At 40.9% G+C, this 19,258-nt stretch overlaps 1 protein-coding gene across 1 annotated transcript in view; it reads left to right on the forward strand.

Moving 5' to 3' along the window:
- The window catches only part of LOC115459128 (cadherin EGF LAG seven-pass G-type receptor 1-like), a gene marked incomplete at its 5' end in the record, with an annotated part of 112,262 nt that overhangs the window by 54,015 nt on the left and 38,989 nt on the right, over positions 1-19,258 (forward strand). Inside the window, one exon of the mRNA XM_030189000.1 lies at positions 6,914-7,136. Within this exon, the coding sequence (XP_030044860.1) occupies positions 6,914-7,136 (223 nt within the window). The remainder of the gene's footprint in view (positions 1-6,913; positions 7,137-19,258) is intronic.

The following is a 19,258-nucleotide window of genomic DNA, read 5'->3' on the forward strand; positions in this document are numbered from 1 at the left end:
GTTACAAAAACATAAAAATCTAATCTTAATATTCAGAAAGACAGAAACTTTTGAAATAACCAGGTTTTTAACAGTTTACAAAAAGTCTTAAAATTAGTTTCATGGCATATGATCTTTGTAGCATATTCCACCATTTTGCCACCTGCTAAGAAAAGGTAAAAAGAAAACTCGGTTTTATAAATTAACCACACAGGAGGACGATACTGACGTCAAATAATGTCTAGAAATGGTATTATAATTTTTGTTAGATATATCTATGAGATTAATCATGTATAGTGGTGCTTGACCATACAAGGTAAGAAAAACAACAGCAAAATTTAGAAACTGAGCATGCCTTGTCAGATTTTTCTTGGACCTGGGAGCCAGCCCAAAAATATAAAAGTTGATGACTGAGAACTCTCAAGACATTCTAATTGTGCCCACTGAAGCTGAGCTTGGGGTTTGGTGGAGGGAAGAGGCTGAGAAACCTCTCCGCCATTAGCTTTTAAGTTTTGCAGGATTCACTTCTGAATCTTCTGCATTTGTTTTCCCATTCTGTTTGTGTTAGGGAGAGGGAAGGCCATAGGGGACTAGGAAAGCTTTTGAAATCAGCACTCTTTGCTTGTGAGCAACACTGTGCTAGCTTGTCCTGGTTACTTGTACCTGAGGAAACTTTCTTTTTTTTGCTTCAACTATTGCCATTGTCTATCCGTACAAATCTGTCTTGATACTTTTAGCACACACAGTTCTCTCCCCCTCCCCTTCCTGTCTCTAATAGTCTCCCTCTGTGTCTCAACCCCTCTCATCGTTATCCCCAGCATTTTCTCTTTCCTTTATGTCTGTTTTTGTGTCAGGGGTGGGAAACTTACCACAGCTCAAACTGTGTGGCACTAACCAGAAAGTTGGGTTATTCCTTAGGGCTACTCAAGGACAATTACCAGCAGTGGCATATGTAAGGCTAAGTAACTGAGCTGGAGAAAGGAAACTATAACCTGGGCTGCTCAGAAATTGAAGTCAAGTATTTGCAGTACTGATCTCTGCGCTTTGTGTATCTCTATGAAAGACTGACATATGGGTCTTCATACATGGCGCTGTTGTCAGTCTGACAAGGCCCAGTAGCAGGCCGCAGAGGGAGTGGAGGAGTGGCCTAGTGGTTAGAGCACCGGTCTTGCAATCCAGAGGTGGCCGGTTCAAATCCCACTGCTGCTCCTTGTGATCTTGGGCAAGTCACTTAACCCTCCATTGCCTCAGGTACAAACTTAGATTATGAGCCCTCCTTGGACAGAGAAATATCCAGAGTACCTGAATGTAACTCACCTTGAGCTACTACTGAAAAAGGTGTGAGCAAAATCTAAATAAATAAATAAATAAATCTCGAACAATAAGGCTTGTGTAAAGACCAGTTTTCACCTTCATTCTAGTGTGAGTTACATGTTATTTCAGTCAGTTGTTCTCGCTCCTGGATGTAGAAGAAACGGTTGCAACAACAAAAAACCTTCATTAACCAAAGTTTGGACAACTAGGGAGATATCTCAGGTGCACTACTCCTGCGGCAGACCGGACAATTTCCCCATGCTGTTTGAGTACCCTGGAAAGGAGACAAAGAGGATAAGACCTCAGTATTCCTCAATCTCCACTATCCTAACTGTAAAGGGCTAAAATATAAATCCACATACGCGACCAGTTTCTCATACATCTGCACGCAGATATGGAACGCACTACCGAAAGCCATAAAAACAACGCAAGACCTAACCATCTTCCGAAAACTATTGAAAACGAATCTTTTCAAGAAGGCATACAACAAACATACATCTTAAATACTAAATAACAACACTATGCAAGATCTATACAAAACCGAAATCTTACCACATGACTGTATAACCTCTTTGCTAGTAATGACTAAGCACTACCACTTTAAACCTTATGTTGAATAGGGAATATCTATAGTCGCTGACCTAATGTATACTACAATCCAAGCTATTACTCAGGAACCTTCATGCAGCACCATAACATATTCTGCTTTACCATGTATGTATACACATGATATATATATACACCACGATCTGTTCCATATATGTTATGCTCCGTGTATGTCACCATGCATGTCTGCACCTTAACTCAATACCATGTATAATTCTCTTACCCGGAAATGGCAACCGCCAGTACGGCAAATGTATGTCAACATGTATGGTGCACCTTAATGCAACACCATTTGTAATTCTGTTACCCGGAAATGGCAACCGCCACTACGGCAAATGTAAGCCACATTGAGCCTGCAAAAAGGTGGGAAAATGTGGGATACAAATGCTACAAATAAATAAATAAGTATAGCTAAGTTTGGTTGGCTCTCCCTTCATCTATCTCATATTCATATCAGTTAAAAGATCCATACTACAACATTCAGTTAAAAGCAGTCTGTTATTTTTCCAGAACCCATTTGTTGAAGTGCATACACTCCTAGACACGGTTCTCTTGTATTCCTGCTTATATTGCCAGCACTGCAGCCATGCTTCAGCAGATAAGAGATATCTGCTTGCAAAGCTATGTAGTGATGTTGCTCTGCTTATATTTACTTAAACCCCTTCCTATGGAATGCCATCCTGCTTGATTTGAGGAATGGTGCTTCACTATGGCTGCCTGGGGCTATTCCTGGGCTTCCCTCCATGCTATTAACTTTACTGTTTTGTTTTCTTTTTATATTCTCTTCTTTCTTTTCTCCTTTTACATTTTATAAACTGATTTATTGCAAAAAATGGTCTATAAAATTGTCATTAAAAAGTAAAATAAAACTTATCCATAGAGTTATTCAGTATTGCAAACACTTGATAAATGGGTATCCAGAAATTTATGAGTGAGTGTTTTTTTGTGAAAGGTGATGAGTTGTTTGAGAATACATTTTACTATGACTTTTGATAGTGTTAGAGTGGGTAGTGTAACCATTTGGCAAAAAAATTGTAATATTGGTGTATGGCTAGATTTAAGCTTGGTGGTATTGTGAATGATGACCATCGCATTATTAGGTTTTATGCAATTGCACGCTTTCCCTCAAAATCGATAAACAATTGGGCATGTGTTTGTAGAATAAGATCAGTTATGCATGTAGCTTAATTGGCTAATTAGTGCTAAATTGGTGAGAAGTATCAATAATTGGCCTTAGCAAGCACTAATTGGAAGTTTGTGTCTATGTGCGTAACTGACATGCCCCTATTCTATAAACTGAACACCTAATTTCTATAGCACACAACTCCAGGTGGGCGTGGACATGGGAGAGGCATGGGTAGGTCAGGGATGTGCCAAGCAATTATTTTTTGTAACTTTATTTATATTTTGCAAAATACACACAAATAACAATAACAATGAAACAAATCCAAACCCAACCAAAAGAAAGACCAATGCATATATCTTACTGGGTTCCTTCAATATGCCGCATAGTAAAAATGCCCAACATCAGGTCATTAAAATCCCTTAACTCTCCCCATCCCCCCCCCCAACCAATCACCCCTCCCTCCCCCCCTGTACAAGATGTTGCAGCACCAGGATCAGGTTACAATCCTTCTTCCTATGATCAAGGTTGAGTGACCAGAGGTAATACTGGCATCAATTTTTCCAACCAGGTGATATATCCATTGCAAGTGTGGTGAAAAGATAGGAGCCTAATCCTCTTAATTGCTGCCAATTTGGACATCAAGTAAATATGATATAGTTTTGAGATGAAGTTGGTGTTCCCTGGCAGAGCAGGTGTTTTCCACGCTGAAGCTATACCCAAGCAACCAGCTGTAACAGGTGAACCGGTTTCCTCTTATGAACGGTGAGGATGAAGGGACCAATTTTGAGTAAACAGAACAGCCATAGATTTGACCAGTGGCACCTCCAAAATCTCCGAAGCCCTGACCTGATCCCAATAGGCATGGGCCACAGGACAAGACCACCATATTTTTTCAGAAAAGTCTCTTGTTCACTGCAGGCCCACCAGCACAGATCATTTCCCTGGCCATACATGGCTTTTACACAGGTGTGTGTGTGGTGGGGGGTGGTAATACCATTGGTACAGCATTTTATAACCATTCTCAACCATATTAGATGCTGTAGAGACACGCAATAAAGAATTTAGATTTTTCTCCCTTTCTGTGGTCTCAAAATTAGCACCCAAGGTATTCTCCCAGACCATATTATATTGAGTGAGTGGGGGATTCTGTTGTAGTAAACCTCTATAGAATCTCTACCACTACTGCCCTGTACCGCCCGCTCAATGAGGGAAGTTTCCATCAGCAGCTCAGTCCAAGCTTTACAGCGGACAAAATACTCCAAGAAATTAGTCATGATGTTATATAATACTGTTATTTATGCACTTAACTGTCTGTATTTGGGTACAAGTGTTTACACCAGCCTTTGAGCAGGCATGAATGCTCGCACCATGCTGGTATTCTATAACAGTACTTCCACATGGAACTACCATATTTTTAATGGTTCTCATTGACTCCTGATAGAAGCCAAGTGTAGATTTGAGGTTATAGTGCTGACCTTTAAGGTGCTATAAGGAATGGGACTTGAGTGTTTGAGACTTACTGACCTGAACGTTTATACCCTGGAGGAAAGGAGAAACAGGAGTGATATGATACAGATGTTAAAATATTTGAAAGGTATTAATCCACAAACAAACCTTTTCCAGAGACAGGAAGGCACTAGAACTAGGGGACATGAATTGAGGTTGAAAGGGGGCAGACTCAGGAATAATGTCAGGAAGTATTTTTTCTCAGAGAAGGTAATAGCTACCTGGAATGCCCTCCCGCAGGAGGTGGTGGAGATGGAAACGGTAACAGAATTTAAAAAATGCTTGGGATAAACATAAAGAAATCCTGTTTAGAAGGAATGGATCCAAAGAAGCTTGGTGAAGATTAGGAAGCAAAGCCAGTACTGGGCAAACTTCTACAGTCTGTGCCCTGATTGTGGAGTGGAGCTTTTCAGGGGCTTTGACGTTAACTTCAGAAATTTTAGAACAAATACAGTGCTGGGCAGACTTCTATGGTCTAAGCCCTGAAAATGGCAAGGACAAACCAAGACCAGGTATACATATGATGTATGATAAATGGCAAGAAACTATAGTTCTGTGGAGTGCTATAATTGTTAGAAAAGGGAAAAAAGAACGCACACTGGTGTGTTGGACCGTTGACGTACACGTTACTTTATATCTGCACCTGCCTTTGAAAGTTAAGTTTTTCAAGTTTTTCACATTGTTTTGGATCCCTAGCTCTTCTGTGGAGTTTTAGCATTTTCTAGATTCTGAAATGTGGGGTTTTTTTTATGCCAATGAAGATAAGACACCCAGAAAACTATGTCAACTTCTGTTGTTAACATTAACTTTTTGGGTTGGAGGCTGGGCTAGATTCAGAGGCTCCCCCCCCCCCCCCCCCCCCCCACCATTTTTTCTATTTTCTAAGAATTTAATGCACTCCACAGAATTATAGTCCTTTGAAGAAGTATAGTTTCTTGCCATTTATCGTTATGAGAGATTTTTGTGTAGCAATATACTGACTACTCTCTTTTCCTTTTTCTGGGATGTATACATATGAAGTATCATATACCATATGTATCGAGTTTATCTTGTTGGGCAGACTTGACGGACCATACAGGTCTTTATCTGTTGTCGTCTATTAGTTACTATGAGCCTGATTGCTGTACTGTGCAGAGATGAATTTCCTGTTCATACTTTATGTAGATGTGACTAGATTAAACAAGGGATAGAGAATCCTCATGTTTTGGCACCAAGACTGTGGAACTCTATTCCAGAGAAAGTTCATACACAGAGGAGAGCATTTGAGATTTCAAATGCGTGTAAAAGCATGGTTATTTGGGGCAAGCTTGTTAGGATATTTTATACTGAATTGGAATGGCATATAGCTGGTGGAAAGTAGGTCTGTGCTGTGGGGGAGGGAAATTTAGTTGGGGCAGAGATCTGTTCTATGTATTGATTTATTATTCTTTCCAAACCAATGGAAATAAAATATAAATAAGGAGTTGAGAAGTCTGGGGCCAAAATATTTCTCAGGGACCCCCAGGTCTAATCTACCTCATTTTTGAACCTGATGTCTCTCTTCACAAGTTTTCCCATCACACCCATAGGAGCCAACTTTTCAAAATTATTGGGGGTGCTAAGCCCAGTGGAAATAACCCCTCCCTAGACACATACAAGGAATTTTCTCAATACTGGTGGTGCTCAAGCACCCACAGCACCCACAGAGTCGGCTCCTATGATCACACCAGCTTTGGTCCTGTTTTGTCAAATTTTCAGAATTAAGTTTCCCCCTTCCCCATTCCTCCTCCCCAAATGGGAATTTAGCAGTTTCGCTTGTGCAGCACAGAAACTGATACACTGAAACATAGCAGGGGAATTGCCTCTGGCAAACTGCATGGCCCTTCTGGTCTCTCTCTCTCTGTCATGCACACATACATGCACCTTGCACCCATGAAGCATGCTCTGTGTTTTTCCCCTAAGTGCTGCTACACCGCTTTCCCTGATAGGCTGCTTCTTAGTGATTCTGATATGAAACCTAGTGACTGAACCATATAGCTTGATTAATAGTTACTATGTGTATCGCTATCTAATATATGTTTTACCACATAGTGGCACCCTGTGGGTAAACTGTAAAATCCCTCTGGCTTCATATATTGTATCGCCTGTTTTCATTTTATTATTCTTTCCATGCCAATAGAATGTTTGTGTATTTCTCTGTTCAAAGACAGAGATAGCAGAGATGCACACGTGTATTTATGCATGCAGAGTGGCTGGAAAGAATTCCATGAACTATGCTCCATATGCTTTCCCTATTTGTCTGAGTTATGTATAATTGTGAATTGCTCTGGGTTCCTTTAAAGAAGGAGCTAGTAATACACATAAATTTATGTCCTCCTGATATTTCTTTTTGATTTATTCTAGGAGAACACTGTGAAGTGAGCTCCCGCTCTGGTCGTTGTGCCCCAGGAGTGTGTAAGAATGGGGGTACCTGTGTTAACCTGCTCATTGGAGGCTTCAAATGTGAGTGCCCACCAGGAGAGTACGAGAGACCCTACTGTGAGATGACCACCAGAAGCTTTCCAGCTCAGTCTTTCATCACCTTCAAGGGCCTGCGGCAGCGCTTTCACTTCACTGTTTCCCTCATGTAAGTTTACCTCCTTCACCAACCTGGACTGTGCAAGTTTCAAACTTTGTTTGCATTGTTGCTGACTCTGTCAGTACTCGCTCCTTCATCCCAAAGCTAGTCATTGAATCTGTTCAATTTTTCCTCTCCTGGAAGAATGTAGGGCTACCATCCAATAATCACGGTGTGTATGGGATTATCAGTGAACATAAGAAATTTGTATGGTTATATTTACATTCTTTTTGACCACAGGGAGGTTTAGTGACTTTTTACAAGGTCACTTAGCAAGCAGTAGATAAGTAATTAGAATTGTATGTACAAGTTGCGGACTCTGTGATTTTTCCATTGCATCACTCTCCCAGTCCTGATAGCATGTGCTACCTGTGACATCAGTGTAGCATGCTCTGTGCAACTGCTGCTTTAATAATAATCAAATATTAATGTCTGTGACAGCAGCTGGTCTCTGCAGACAGTGCAGCATTGTTCTACCTGACTAGCAAGGTGTAAATAACAGTTTTTTTTCTGAGATCCACCCTCATTTGCTTTTCTTTCTGCAGTGGAAAAGAAATCTAGGTTGAAAAATGGCAATGGGTACCCCCCCCCCCCCGCCAGCACTTTTTCTTTATATTTTAGGAATTTAGTGCATTGGGGCTGTTGAGACCAGAGGGATGTTTGAAAATATATTGGTAAATTGCAAGGTAACAATATAAAAGGTAGAAACAACAAAGGAAGACATTTTGACTATGAGGCAGAAGTCTTGGCATGTAGATGCAAATTTCCTCTATCAGGAAGTCTTTAGGAAACCCTGTTCTCCTATTTTCCAAAACTCCAAATTGCATACAGTCTGCCTGAAGTACTGCAGTGTTCAGAACTACTATAGTTAGGGTTACCATATGTCCGGATTTACCCGGACATGTCCTCTTTTTGAGTACATGTCCGTACAACCGGGTGGGTTTTGCCAATCTGCCCATTTGTTCGGATTTCTGGACAAACAGGCAGGCTGGTGGGCTACGGCCCGCCCGCCAGCCTGCCTGCCCGTTTGTCCAGAAATCCGGACAAACGGGCAGATTGCTAGCCTCCCCTACCCTTACTTACTACTGCCCTGGTGGTCTAGTGACCTCTTCTGCCTTCGGGGCAGGAAAGAGCCTCCTCTTTCCTGCCCGGAGCGCTGCCCTGCATGCTTCCTTCCTGTTGCTGATCTCGGCGCCGATTCAAAATGGTCGCCGAGATTTGAAGTGACCTTGCGAGACTTCAATTCTTGGCGGCCATTTTGAATCGGCGCCGAGATCAGCAACAGGAAGGATGCATGCAGGGCAGCGCTCTGGGCAGGAAAGAGGGGGCTCTTTCCTGCCCCGAAGAGGTCACTAGACCACCAGGACAGTAGTAAGGTAAGGGGAGGGGGGTGACGGGGTGTGTGACAGGGGGCGGAGTAAGGATGTGAAAGGGGGCGGGGTGTGATGGGGCGGGACAAAATTTGGTAACCCTAACTATAATACTCTTTCCAAAGGAAATCACTGAATGTAACATCCATCAACAAGCCACCTCTGGAGTAGCTCCCACACTCTGGATCACACTCCCAGCAAGTTTTCACTTAGGCAGGTGAAAGCTTGGCTCTTTTGCCAAGCATTTAATGCAAAAAGAAAATAATCACACGTGCCAGCCGCACTTTTGTAGTAGGATTTGCTTATCCATTCTTTCTCTAGCTGAGATCATTTTCTTGCACCTTTTCTGACTTCATGCATAATTTTTGCTGAAGTTTGTCTAACTCCTGTTATTCTCTATCTTAGCTCCATATATTCCACTTCCACTTTCACCCTGTGCTGTCTATTAAGATATTTTAATGTGTATTGTGTTGATATTGTAAGCAGCTTACTTATGCAATAAGTATACTATAATTTGAATATTTACTTCTGTAATCTATTGCTTATGTTTGGCTTATTCTTGGTGTACACTACCTTGGAGTGAATTTCTTAAAAAAAAAAAGAGGTGGTAAATAAATTGTAATAAATAATCCTTCATTCTATAAATGGTGGTGCCCTTTGTTTAGGAATAACTTCAACTAAAAATTTTCTGTAACTGTTGATTAGTCCCTCACATTAATCTTGAGGAATTTTGCATACTGTACCATACTGAACTGTATTGGCTCTGTGACATTTGAGGGCTTCCTTGCATGAACAGCTCACTTCAGGACATTTTAATAGGTTTAGGCCAGGATTTTGACTGGGTCAGATGAAAACATGAAATCTCTTCAGCCATTTTGTAGTAAATTTACTTAAAGGTTTAGAGTTGTCATCTTGATGCATGACTTACCTTTCATTCTAGCATGAATTACATGCCATTTCAATCAGTTCTTGCCCCTGGCTGTGGAAGGTGCCACAATAAAAGATCTTCACTGGCCAAAGTTCAAACAAGTAGGGAGATATCTCATGTGCACAACTCCTATGGCAGATCAGTCAGTCTTCTCTTGCTGTTTGGAATACCCTGGCTCAACTTCAGTTTATAGTTGAATGGCCCCATATTCTTCTCTAGACTTTTATGATATAGAGCAGAATTGATGTTTCCATAAATGATGGCAAACCATCCAGATCCTGGTACAACAAAGTAGCCTCAAACCATGGTATTTCCACCACCATACTTCACAGATTGAGCTTCTTTCACTGGAAATGAAAAAGTCGTGCGAATCTTCACTGTTAGCCAAGCATTCATCTACATCCTGAGTGGAGATAGTTTTATGTTAAATGAAGCTTTTCTGGAAGCATGATCCAGGGTATGGAGGCTACTCCAGCGAAGGCGTGTTGGTGGATGGTTTCATTGAGTGATTTCCTTTGGACAGCGAGTACTATAGTAAGGGACTTGTGGAAAATCCACTATTTCTGCGATAAGCAGTATAGAATATTTTGTAATTTTTTGGGATCTTGCCTGGTATTTGTGATCTGGATTGGCCACTGTTGGAAACAGGATGCTGGGCTTGATGGACCTTTGGTCTTTCCCAGTATGGCAATACTTATGTACTTATGGTTAGGACAGCTGTTGTTGTGGGTGATTCGATTATTAGGCATGTAGATAGCTGAGTGGCTGATGGACATGAGGATCGCCTGGTGACTTGCCTGCCCGGTGCGAAGGTGGTGGACCTCATGCATCACCTAGATAGGATTTTAGATAGTGCTGGGGAGGAGCCAGCTGTCTTGGTACATGTGGGTACCAATGACATAGGAAAATGTGGGCGAGAGGTTCTGGAAGCCAAATTTAGGCTTTTAGGTAGAAAGCTCAAATCTAGAACCTCTAGGATTGCATTTTCTGAAGTTCTACCCATTCCACTCATAGTGCCCAAGAGAGGCAGAGCTCCGGAGTCCCAATGCGTGGATGAGACGATGGTGCAGGGAGGAGGGGTTTAGATTTGTTAGGAACTGGGCAACATTCTGGAGAAGGGGGAGCCTATTCCGAAAGGATGGGCTCCACCTTAACCAGGGTGGGATCCTGGCATCGACGTTTGAAAAGGAGATAGAGCAGCTAGACGGAAGGGGGGGGCAGTTATAGGACTACATTGATATTCGTTGGATTGTTATGTATTTGGAATGTTGTAGCCCAGGCTATTTGTGATGCCTGCTCTATGAAAGTCTGTAATGTTATAACAGGTGCAAAAACTAATAAAATTCATTTAAATGTAAAAAGGAGATAGAGCAGCTTTTAAACTAGAGACTGGGGGAAGGCTGACAGTCGCTCAAAAGGTCATGGTTTGGAATAAGGTATCTTTTAAAGATATCACCAAAACAGGGAAGATAGGGTATCCCGATAGTGAGGTTGCAAAAGAGACCATAGTAGATCAGGTGTCCTTAAATAAAAATAAAAATCAGACAAAAGATTGTAATTTAATACTGTCAAATACTGAGCATGATGGAAATAGGAACAACAAACATAGTTTGAAATGTCTATATGCGAATGCCAGAAGCTTAAGAAATAAGATGGGAGAATTAGAATATATTGCACTAAATGAAAAATTAGATATAATAGTAATCTCTGAGACCTGGTGGAAGGAGGATAACCAGTGGGACACTGTCATACTGAGGTACAAATTATATCGTAGTGATAGGGTGGATCAAATTGGTGGAGGGGGTAGTATTGCATGTCAAGGAGGGCCTTGAATCAAATAGATTGAAAATTCTACAGGAAACAAAACACATCTTGGAAACCCTGTGGATTGAAATTCCATGTGTAAAGGGGACAAGGATAGTGATAGGAGTGTACTACCGTCTGCCTGGCCAGGATGAACAGATGGATGTAGAAATGCTATTGGAAATTAGGGAGGCTAACAAACTGGGCAACATGATAATAATGGATGATTTCAATTACCTCAGTATTGACTGGGTAAATGTAATATCAGGGCGTGCTAGGGTGGTAAAATTTCTTGACGAAATCAAGGATTGCTTTATGGAGCAGCTGGTACAGGAGCCGACAAGAGAAGGTAAAATTCTAGACCCAGTCCTTAGTGGATTGCATGATCTGGTGCGGGAGGTAATGGTGATGGGGCCGCTTGATAACAGTGATCATAATATGATCAGATTTGATAGTAACATAGTAAATGACGGCGGGTAAAGACCTGTACGGTCCATCCAGTCTGCCCAACAAGATAAACTCATTTTACATGGTATGTGATATTTTATATGTATACCTGAGTTTAATTTGTCCTTGCCTTTGTCAGGGCACAGACCGTAGAAGTCTGCCTAGTAATGTTCTTGTACTAAGTTCTGAAGCTAACATCGAAGCCCCTTAAAATTTATACTCCAGCCCATCCCTTTTTATTTAGTCACGATCAGGGCGTAGACAGTAGAAGTCTGCCCAGCTCCCATTTTGTTTTCAATTACCAGCGTCACCACCTAATCTCCGCTAAGATTCCATGGAACCATTCCTTCTAAACCAGATTCCTTTGTGTTTATCCCACGCATGTTTGAATTCCATTACCGTTTTCATCTCCACCACCTCCTGCGGGAGGGCATTCCACATATCCACCACCCTCTCCATGAAAAAATACTTCCTGACATTAGTCCTAAATTTCCCTCTCTTCAACTTCAATTCATGTCCTCTAGTTCTATCGCCTTCCCGTCTTTGGAAAAGGTTCATTTGCGGATTTACCTTTCAAATATTTGAACGTCTGTATCATATCACCCCTGTTTCTCCTTTCCTCCAAGGTATACATGTTCATGTCAGCAAGTCTCTCGTACGGTTTGCAACACAAATCCCATACCATTTTCGTAGCTTTTCTTTGCACCGCTTCCAGTCTTTTTACATCATTAGCAAGATATGGCCTCCAAAACTGAACACAATACTCCAAGTGGGGCCTCACCAACGACTTGTAGAGGGGCATCAACACTTCCTTTCTTCTCCTGGTTATGCCCCTCTCTACGCAGCCTAGCATCCTTCTGGCCACGGCCGTCTCCTTGTCGCATTGTTTCTTCACCTTCAGATCCTTCGACACCAACACCCCAAGGTCTCGCTCCTGAGTCGAGCTTACTAATCTCTCCCCTCCTATCCGATATCTCTCTTTTGGGTTTCCGCACCCCAGGGGCATCACTCGACACTTCTTGGCATTACATTTTAACTGAAAAATATCAAAGAAACCAAAGAAAGTATATCATCAAAACATAAGTGTTCAAAATTTTCTTTGCATGAAAAATCTTTAATGCCAAAAATATCTATAAAATATAAAATTATGATTTGTGATCAGTTTTTCTGGTGTACCACATATTAGCTTTGGAGTAAGTATACACAGGAAATCCAATACATTAGCGTTTAACTTTTAAAAAGGAGACTGATAAAATGAGAAGAACGGTGAAAAAAAATCTTAAAGGAGCAACTGCGAGGGTCAAAAATTTACATCCGGCGTGGATGATGTTCAAAAATACCATCTTGGAAGCCCGGGCGAAATATATTGCTTGTATTAAAAAAGGAGAGAGGAAGACCAAACGACAGCTGGCATGGTTAAAAAGTGAAGTGAAGGAAGCTATTAGAGCAAAAGAAAAATTCTTCAGAAAGCGGAAGAAGGAACTGACTGAAAATAATAGGAAACAGTATAAGGAATGTCAAGTCAAATGCAAAGCACTGATAAGGAAGGGAAAGAGGGACTTTGAAAAAAAGATTGCATTGGAGTAAAAAATTTTTTTAGGTATATTAAAAGCAGGAAGCCGGTAACAGAATTGGTTGGACCGCTAGATGACCGAGGGGTAAAAGGGGCGATCAGGGAAGACAAAGCCATAGCGGAGAGATTAAATGAATTCTTTGCTTTGGTCTTCACCGAGGAAGATTTGGGAGAGATACCAGTGCCAGAAATGGTTTTCGAAGCTGACGAGTTGGAGAAACTGAATGAAATCTCTATAAACCTAGAGGATGTAATGGGGCAATTAGACAAATTGAAGAGTAACAAATCTCCTGGACTGGATGGTATTCATCTGATAGAATTGAAAAATGAACTGGCAGAACTATTGTTAGTAATATGTAATTTATCTTTAAAATTGAGTGTGGTACCGGAAGATTGGAAAGTAGCCCATGTAACGCCAATATTTAAAAAAGGTTCCAGAGGGGATCCGGGAAATTATAGACTAGTGAGCCCGACGTCGGTGTCGGGCAAAATGGTAGAGACTATTATAAAGAACAAAATTACAGAGCATATTCAAAAGCATGGATTAATGAGACAAAGCCAACATGGATTTAGTGAAGGGAAATCTTGCCTCACCAATCTATTACATTTCTTTGAAGGGGTGAACAAACATGTGGATAAAGGCGAGCCAGTTAATATTGTGTATCTGGATTTTCCAGAAGAAATTGGAGAGTCATGGGATAGGGGGTAGTGTCCTATTGTGGATTAAAAACTGGTTAAAGGATAGAAAACAAGAGAGTAGGGTTAAATGGTCAGTATTCTCAATGGAGAAGGGTAGATAGTGGGGTTCCTCAGGGGTCTGTGCTGGGACCGCTGCTTTTTAACATTTTTATAAATGATCTAGAGATGGGAGTAACTACTGAGGTAATTAAGTTTGCTGATGACACAAAGTTATTCAAAGAGGTTAAATCACAAGAGGATTGTGAAAAATTACAAGAGGACCTTATGAGACTGGGAAGACTGGGTGTCTAAATGGCAGATGATGTTTAATGTGAGCAAGAGCAAAGTGATGCATGTGGGAAAGAGGAACCCTAACTGTTATGATTCTGCTGGATAGGCAGGGGAATGCTTGGGACTCACTCCTGATTGGCTTGTCAGGGGCTGAGCCAGCAGACGTCAGAAGCCTGATCCATTTAAGCCTGCCTTTCTCCTGCAATCATTGCTTTGGCGTTTATTGCTCTGATTGCTTTGCAGAAGCCAGCCTGCACTTGGGCGCTTGTGTTTACGTTGGAGTTTAGCCTTTCTCCTCGTGCTTGCTTATTCTGTGTGTGCGTGTGTGTGTGCGCGTGCGTGTGTGTGTGCGCGTGTGTGTGTGCTGGGTATTCCCAGCATGAGCCTGATTGTCTCACTCCCCACACCCAGTTTGCTTTCTCCTGTTTTAAAGTAGTGCTGTCTGGGGTAAGCTTGTGCCTTGAGTCATTTCAGTTGGTTTGTTTGTTTAGCTTTCTCTCCCTCGGTGTTCCCTTTGTTGTGCTGAGCTTCTGCTCTGCTCCCTGTGGTTCTGACTCCCCCTATCCTTGTATTTTGCTCTTGTTTGTTTTAGTTCTCTTTGCTGTAGCTGTCTCCTGTATACGGGGAGCAGCGTTCCTTTTCTGGTCTGTATGTATCAAGGCAGCTTCCTCTGTTTGCTTACTCTCCCCTTTATCTTTGTCTGCTGAGTAGCTCTGCCCTGGTTTTTCCCTTTAGCAGTTCCCTTTGTTCCCTTGGGGGTTGTGGGGCCAGCTTTGTGTATTCCTTAGGTAGTTCTCCCTTTCCCTTTATTTGCTGTATAGTCAGCCTAGTGTATTCCTTTGTGGGGGCTCCCTGTATCATTGTATGCTGTAGGTACAGCCTAGTTCCCTTGTGTACTGAATGGTTTAGCCTAGTGTGTATTCCTTAGGTAGTTCTCCCTTTCCCTCTGTATGCTGTATAGTCAGCCTAGTGTATTCCCTTGTGGGGGCTCCCTGTATCGTTGTATGCTGTAGGTACAGCCTAGTTCCCTTGTGTGCTGAATGGTTCAGTCGAGAGTGTATTTCTATAGTTGGTTTTCTTTTTCCTTGAGTGCTGTGTGGTATAAGCCTAGAGTGTTTCTTCTGGGGCTTCCTATATTCTTGTTCACCTGTGGCACAGCCTTGTATACCTTTACAGGCTTCTGCCTCTCACCCTTTCCTTTGTGGCTCTACCCTGCACTGTGTGCACTGTTGGTGACCCAGTTCCGTGTGGAACCCTTGTTGTTCTTTCTCCCTTCCGAGAGTGTGACTCGGTTCCCGGTCAGCCGTGAGGCCTGCTTGCTTGGTCTCTGTGTGAGTGGGTTCCCCATTGGCCGTGAGGCCCGCCTGAATGCTCTATCTCCCACTTTCTGGTGGTGCCTGTTGGCTGTTGTGAGTGTGCGGGGCTTGGTGGCTGGGGTGGTGCTTAGGGCCTGTTCGTTCTACCCTAGGCCTTGGCCAAAATCCTATACTAGGCCTCGGCCTGGGCTCAAGGGCTCACGTCCGGAATAACACTAACTATAGCTACGTAATGCAAGGTTCCACGTTAGGAGTCACCGACCAAGAAAGGGATCTCGGCATCATTGTTGATGATACATTGAAATCCTCTGCTCAGTGTGCTGTGGCAGCTATGAAAGCAAATAGAATGTTAGGTATTATTAGGAAAGGAATGGTAAACAAAAGTGAGGACGTTATAATGTCTTTGTATTGGTCCAAAATGTCGCCTGTTCTTATAGTAAAATCTGTGGTAAGCTAGAAGACTTGAGACACGGAGAGAAAAGCATATACACCAAGTCCTTCCTTGAAAAAGCCCAGGAGGTGAAACAGGACCTCGTCAGATGGTGAAAAAAAAGATGTGTTATATGCTATAAGGATAATGAATGAATTATAGACAAGAATAAAAATGGAAGTTTTTAGCCAGTGATGAAGTGGAGTCCAGCGGGTCACAAGAAGTACATCTATGATCGAGGACATACAGAGGCTTTTTCCTTCAACAAACAAAAAAATCAAAAAATGCAATAAAAAAATTGAGAAAAACTGAAAATAAGTATATTTGAGAAAGCAGAAGTCACTATAATTTGGTCACCACATATATGCTTGTGAAGTAATTCGTTGTGTTTTGAGTGGTGAAGTTCATGAGAGTTTAAAGTGTTATTTGAAAGGACACCCTAAACCATGCTCAGAACATTCCTCCTTTTAAATCTGCACTTGGTGCTTCATATAGGTATAAGTCGAAACTTTTCTAAAATCACCATTTATATGTATAGCCTGATTTGCACATGTAAGCAATACCTAGTCCTTCCAAAATTGCGTCAATCTACGTAGCTTTACTGGGTGTGGAATATGAACATAGTTACTGGTAACCATATCCTATTTACAGTCATAAACTCCTCTGTTTGCAGTTACGGTACATGTACATAAAATGCAGCAGTTCCACCCACTCACTGCAGAATTGAATGTGAGTTACTTTTATTTCCTCTCTGACTGAAAGACATTGCATAAGATAATATTTACTGTTCTGCCTTTAGTTGCATATTACATGATCCATTCTTTTATTTAAAGTTAAAAAGGGAGTAATTAAATTAAAGTGTGTACAAGAAAGCTGACATTTGTATTTTACATTCTTTTTATAAAGTAGCTGTGGTAGCCAAACCCATTAGGCACTGATATTCTCTTCTGGTTTATATTTGAAATCTTGGGGAGAAAAAAAGAGTAGATAGGTAATAAAAGGTTTTTCACCTAGATACTTCTATCATTATAAATCTAATTAAACTAAAGTGTTACTATGCTAATCTTCCTTAGAACCCCACCCATTGCACTAATACATAAAGGGGGTAAGTTTATAAAATGATGCCTAAGTGAGAAGTCCAGTTTATAAAGGTAACATGGGCACCTGTGTGACTTTATGAAATAGATTCTGAGATTCAGCCTCAACAGCACACGTGTCAACACATATTTATACCTGCTGTGAAAATGATGTAAATTTGTTCTTGTACTCTACTTTTATAAAATACGCACACATTTATCTCCACCTTCTGCTATGCACAAACGCCTATGTGCAGCTCATGTAAAAATAGGTGTATATTTATTTGTGTGCTTTTTTTTCAAGTAGCAACATTGCACAATTTCTTAGAAGCCCCTTGTCTGCAAGTAAGACAGGCTTTACACAAAGAGAAAGCTTTATAAAATTAACGGCATAAAGTCTGAATACAGAACAAACAGATGAACAGTAGTCTTAAGGAAGGACTTTTGTTGAAAGAGGTATAGCTTTAATAAAAGAAAATTAGAAACAAATTAGACCAGGAAAAGAAATAACATCATAGAGAAGTTGGTATTTTGAGTAACTTAGGCATACCTTGTGCTAATGTCCATACAGAAATAATCTAGAAATATTTATCAGATTTCCTGCAGTGTGGTAAAATTGGGAATATATTATGTAGAAGTAAAAGGATGTTAGATTTCTGCTTACATATTTGGAATATGAAAGGATATATGCCTTTTAAGTATAATATGATCCGTTCAGACACAGTCATGCTTTGTTTTTGTTTCAGATTTCAGCTTTGATATACAGCTTTATCAGGGTGATATCTAAGTAGTTTACAATGGTTTAAAAATAGACAGAATATATTAAACACATATAATATAGAACAGGTAAGCTTTAAGAGTGTGAAGGGCTTTTTAAAAATGGGAAGGGCAGGGTTGACGAGGAGAGGAGGGGATAGAATTGCTCTTTTGTTAGTTGTCCCAGGTCAACCCAATTAGTCAAAGCCGCAAAAACATCAGCCCTAAACAATGATATTAAAGGTGAAAAGGCAAGTCTGAAGTAATACGTTTTTTAAAGCCAGTTTAAATTTTTTTGTGGTAGGTCACGGTGGAGATCATAGGGTAGAAGTTCTATAAATAGAGATTAGCCAATTCAAAAGTTAAATGTCTGGTCATATCTAATTTTATCCTAGTATGTGAGGGGACCACCAGAATAGTTTTGTTGCATAGGTCATAATGCTCATGCTAGGTTGTACGGGATTAGAAGACTGATTAAAAACATTGGTAATCCTGTGTAGACATTCCATGGGCCAACCTGAAGATCTTAAGTGGATCCTATATGTGATTGGTAGCCATTATTATTCTCTCATCAAAGGGGCAATATGATCAAACCTTTTAGCACCTTCAGTCAGGTTCATCGCTGTGTTATGCACCGGTTGCAGTCATTTGAGAGACGAAGCTTTCAGACTCTGAAGTAATGAGTTGCAGTAGTCTAGTCAACTTATAACTAATATGAGAGTGAGAGTATGAATGACTTTGATAGCAGTGATTGATCGGCTAGCATAAATAATTTTTAATACAAAGAAGCATTTCTTCATTATGTTGGAAATGTGCCAATGAAAATTGAGCTCATTGACCAGGATCTTACCTGAAATGTGTAAGAAGCATCTAGTAGAGGTTCAATGAACTTGGAAGAATAGCTCATCAAGGAGGGAGGAGAAGTTTTATCTGAAAAAGATAAGGGTCTCAGTCTTTTCTAAGTTTGAGTTTCTTGTCATTTAGCCAGTTTACTGTGGATATATATAATAGATTTATAGAGTGAGGGTACCCTGCTCAGGTGGTCAAAAGAGCCTATCAACGAGCATTCTGTACTAATCAGGAATGTCTTTAGTCCTTAGCAAGCACACAACAGGAGTCTAGGTTAGTGTGTGTATTACCTTTTTCTCCTTTATCTCATAAGGTTAGAGACCTAGTTAATAAACACTGGTCTGTCTTGACAGTGCATACAAGTCTACAAGATCAGGCCAAATTTGCTTACCAGAGAAGTTCAAGTATGGGAGAAATACTATCTAATCCTTGTAAGAATCCATTTAATGTGGACCCCCACTCAACCTATAGGGTATTTTAAGTGTGGACAGTGTGCATATTGCCCTTTGGTAATTGAAACAGATATTATCAACAGTCCAATATTATCGACAAGCTTCACGGAGCTAGTCAGTTTAGATTACGCACACATATGGATTGTTTATTTGCATGTATGT

This window comes from Microcaecilia unicolor, unplaced genomic scaffold, assembly GCF_901765095.1.
Source record: "Microcaecilia unicolor unplaced genomic scaffold, aMicUni1.1, whole genome shotgun sequence".
NCBI classification, from domain to species: domain Eukaryota; kingdom Metazoa; phylum Chordata; class Amphibia; order Gymnophiona; family Siphonopidae; genus Microcaecilia; species Microcaecilia unicolor.